We start from the raw sequence: 3124 nt of genomic DNA, 5'->3' as shown, positions 1-3124 counted from the left end.
ACACCATTTGATTAAAACCTTAGATTTTGTATGATTATAAAACATTTTATTAAAAAATAAAATAAAAATCATAAAAACAAATTATTTCTAAAAATAAAAAAATGATATTTTTCTTGAATATATTAAAATGCAAAAATTATCATATAAATTACAATAAAAAAATATAAATATTGAGTCTGTGGTCGGGCGATATACCAGGAGTTGGTTACTTTTTTTTTAAAAAAAATTTGGTCACGGAAGAAAAACTCTACCTTGAACGACAAACAAGAAAAATTCAGGGGATAATAGATCATTGGATTAGGTAAAGTGGGTAAAAATCCAAATGCAATGTTTCCAATTTTATTGTATAATAATCACGACGATAATTAACTAAGTATTAGTTGTAACATAACGTTTGCCAATAAATGAGATTTCCAAATACAATATTTCCAAATTTATACCTAATCATAATTGTACTATATCTAATCTCTGAAGTTAAAAATCTCATATTTTTAAATTAATTACATGCACTTTCATCTTTCTAAAACATAGTCTTTTTCCATGAAGCTTATTAATATAAATAAATGTACCATGACGATTAAGAAAGAACGGAGTAGGCCGGGCAGGTGAGAAAAATGAATTTCTTCATTTTCATAATAATGAGTAGTACTATTTCGAGCTTATTTTTATTGAGTTTTGGTGATGAACCAACAGAAGGGTTTACAGAAATTACATTAAGAGAAGAAAACTTTGAACTCCAGAAACCATATAATATTCCACTTGAAAAACGCTATAGTTTCGAAAATGGAACTCATCGACTGTGGGTTTATGCGGACGACAAGCCTCATGATCCTAATAGCCCCACTCAGCCTCGCACCGAAATACGGATTCAGGTATATATTCTCACTCACAATATTGTTAATTCGGTTTTATAAATAAAATATATTATTCTAAAAGTATTTATATATAGTCTACAATATCAGCGTGAGTTTACACAATAGTGTATAAATTAAATATTTTGTACACTAACGGCGCACAAAACTTTAATTCCATATATTTTGTTTAAAAAAAAAATCATAAAATTGAATAAATCAAACAAATCGACAACAATCAACTTGACTATATATAGTTTGATTTGATTCCAACATTTGAGAAACCGACTTAATTAGTTTGAATTCCTTTTAGGGAGAAATCAATCACTACCATGAAACACGCTACTTGTAACGTACTTATTGTTATATGAAGTTAGTGATCAAACTAGCATGATTTGCATGCAGGGATTAGATTATTCGTCAGGTATATGGCAATTTGAGGGTTGTGCATTTGTGCCAAATGGGACATCAGGTGCAACAATTCTTCAAATTCATGGTGCATCACATGGTGCAACAACAATAATCCTAAGAATTTATAATGGGGCTATGAGATACTATAGTGGGCAAATTTTTGTTACTGATTTATTCGACAAGTGGTTTAAGGTTAATTTGATTCATAACGTGGATGAAGGCAAAGTTACAGTATTTATTGATGGAAAACAAGTATTTGAGACCAAAGATCAAGGGCCTGGAGACTTGCATTTCAAGTGTGGAGTTTATGCCGCACCTGCCAATATTAGCTATTACATGGAATCAAGATGGAAAGATATAAAAATATACAAAAAAGTATATTAAAATGCAAGAGGAGATTGTAACGGAGGTAGTAAAGTATCTTATTTTGCTGAATAATCGAAAGAAAAAAGAAAGAGAGGAAAAAGAGGAAGTGGAAAAAAGGTGTTTCAGTTCAGGTCTCTTGCTTGCTGTTTGTGTTGTATTGTGTGTTAATGTATCGTACTATATATATTGCTTATATTTTATTGTATTATATTGTGTTGTAATGTATTGCATTATATATTGTTTTAAAGAATACAACGTTTGAATAAATATTAGATTGTATCATTTTACGTTATTGTATAATGTCACACACCAACAATTAAAAGGATAAACCTACCTAAAAAGTATGGTACATGATAAAACTACTATAAAAAGGTAAAAAAAAAATTAAAAGAAAAAATTATTAACTAATTAATAAAGACAAATGAGAATCAAAACAGATAATGACGTACCCAATCACATAAAATTGATCGCTACATTAAATTTTTCTACGTTACCTAATGATAAGATGCAATAAGAATGAAGCAACAAATTAAACATTATGTTCAAACTAATAACAAAATACAATAGACTAACTAACTGTCATCCAAACAAGCGGTAAATGAAAGAGACTGACATGTCTTACTAACCAAGTGTCAATTTCATAAGATTCACTTTAATTGTCATTCCACTTTAAATAATTTAGCTTTATAGACTGTAACTTTAATTTAAAGTTGTTGAGGCAAATAAATTATGCGATGCGATGGATATGTTACCTCGGTACATTACTTTGAATATTTAATAAAAACATTTTATTTTTAGCAATTGGAACCTTGGTTAAGTATCTTCAAGATTTTAATCAAAATCATCCCACATGTTTTACCCTAACTTTCACTACATCCTTATAATATTCCATTGATCTAAAACATCCTTCTGATTCTCCTAAATTGATCAAAAACGTTCCTCGGTCAATATTGCACTCTATATACGACAAAACTTTTCTCTTGTCATGTGACTTCTCTTTTCTCTCAAAATCTTTTTTCTTGCCTCCCGATCTCTCTTTTGACGAAACAAAAAGGCACTTTTGGGAAGCTTGAAAAAAGGTTTGTAATGATTGAACAAGTTATTCTTGGGTGAAGCTTCTACCTCTGTAAATTGACACTTTACTGTTGAATCTGTAATATAGGTCCAATAGGGGGTTACTGACAGTAAGTTTTAATAAAATTTGGTTTTCTTGATTTGTTAGTTATGAAATTTACTGTTTATATTCTTCCTATAAATTAAACGTAAAGATGAAGAAAGAGCTGGTGTTTCACATAAAAGTAGCTTCTCTATTATATAATAAAAATTACTATGTTGACAGATTCAATATTTGGAGGTCAAGCAATATATAGTGATTCTGATAATGAATTAGTTTATGAAGAATTTGAAGATTTAGATATGAAGATGATATTTTATTTGATCAAAATATTGATCCTTCTGTGGAAACTTTTTCTATCAATATCTGAGTAGCGAGAATA

At 29.0% G+C, this 3124-nt stretch overlaps 1 protein-coding gene across 1 annotated transcript; it reads left to right on the top strand.

Moving 5' to 3' along the window:
- The first annotated feature begins 589 nt into the window (after positions 1-589).
- On the top strand, positions 590-1895 carry LOC107869593 (citrate-binding protein). The gene is made up of 2 exons (XM_016716102.2): positions 590-872; positions 1257-1895. Exons 1-2 carry the CDS (start codon positions 615-617, stop codon positions 1644-1646), a joined length of 648 nt encoding a protein of 215 aa, XP_016571588.2. The 5' UTR covers positions 590-614; the 3' UTR covers positions 1647-1895.
- The last annotated feature ends 1229 nt before the right edge of the window (positions 1896-3124 follow it).

This window comes from Capsicum annuum, chromosome 4 (assembly GCF_002878395.1).
Source record: "Capsicum annuum cultivar UCD-10X-F1 chromosome 4, UCD10Xv1.1, whole genome shotgun sequence".
Classification (NCBI taxonomy): Eukaryota; Viridiplantae; Streptophyta; class Magnoliopsida; order Solanales; family Solanaceae; genus Capsicum; species Capsicum annuum.
Note: the sequence above shows the minus strand (reverse complement) of the source record. Positions and strands in the feature narration are given on the sequence as shown.

Coding starts and splice junctions, on each gene's coding strand:
- LOC107869593 (XM_016716102.2), top strand. CDS start 615: ATGAATTTCTTCATTTTCATAATAATGAGTAGTACTATTTCGAGCTTA. Junction 873..1,256: donor GCACCGAAATACGGATTCAG/GTATATATTCTC, acceptor ATTTGCATGCAG/GGATTAGATTATTCGTCAGG.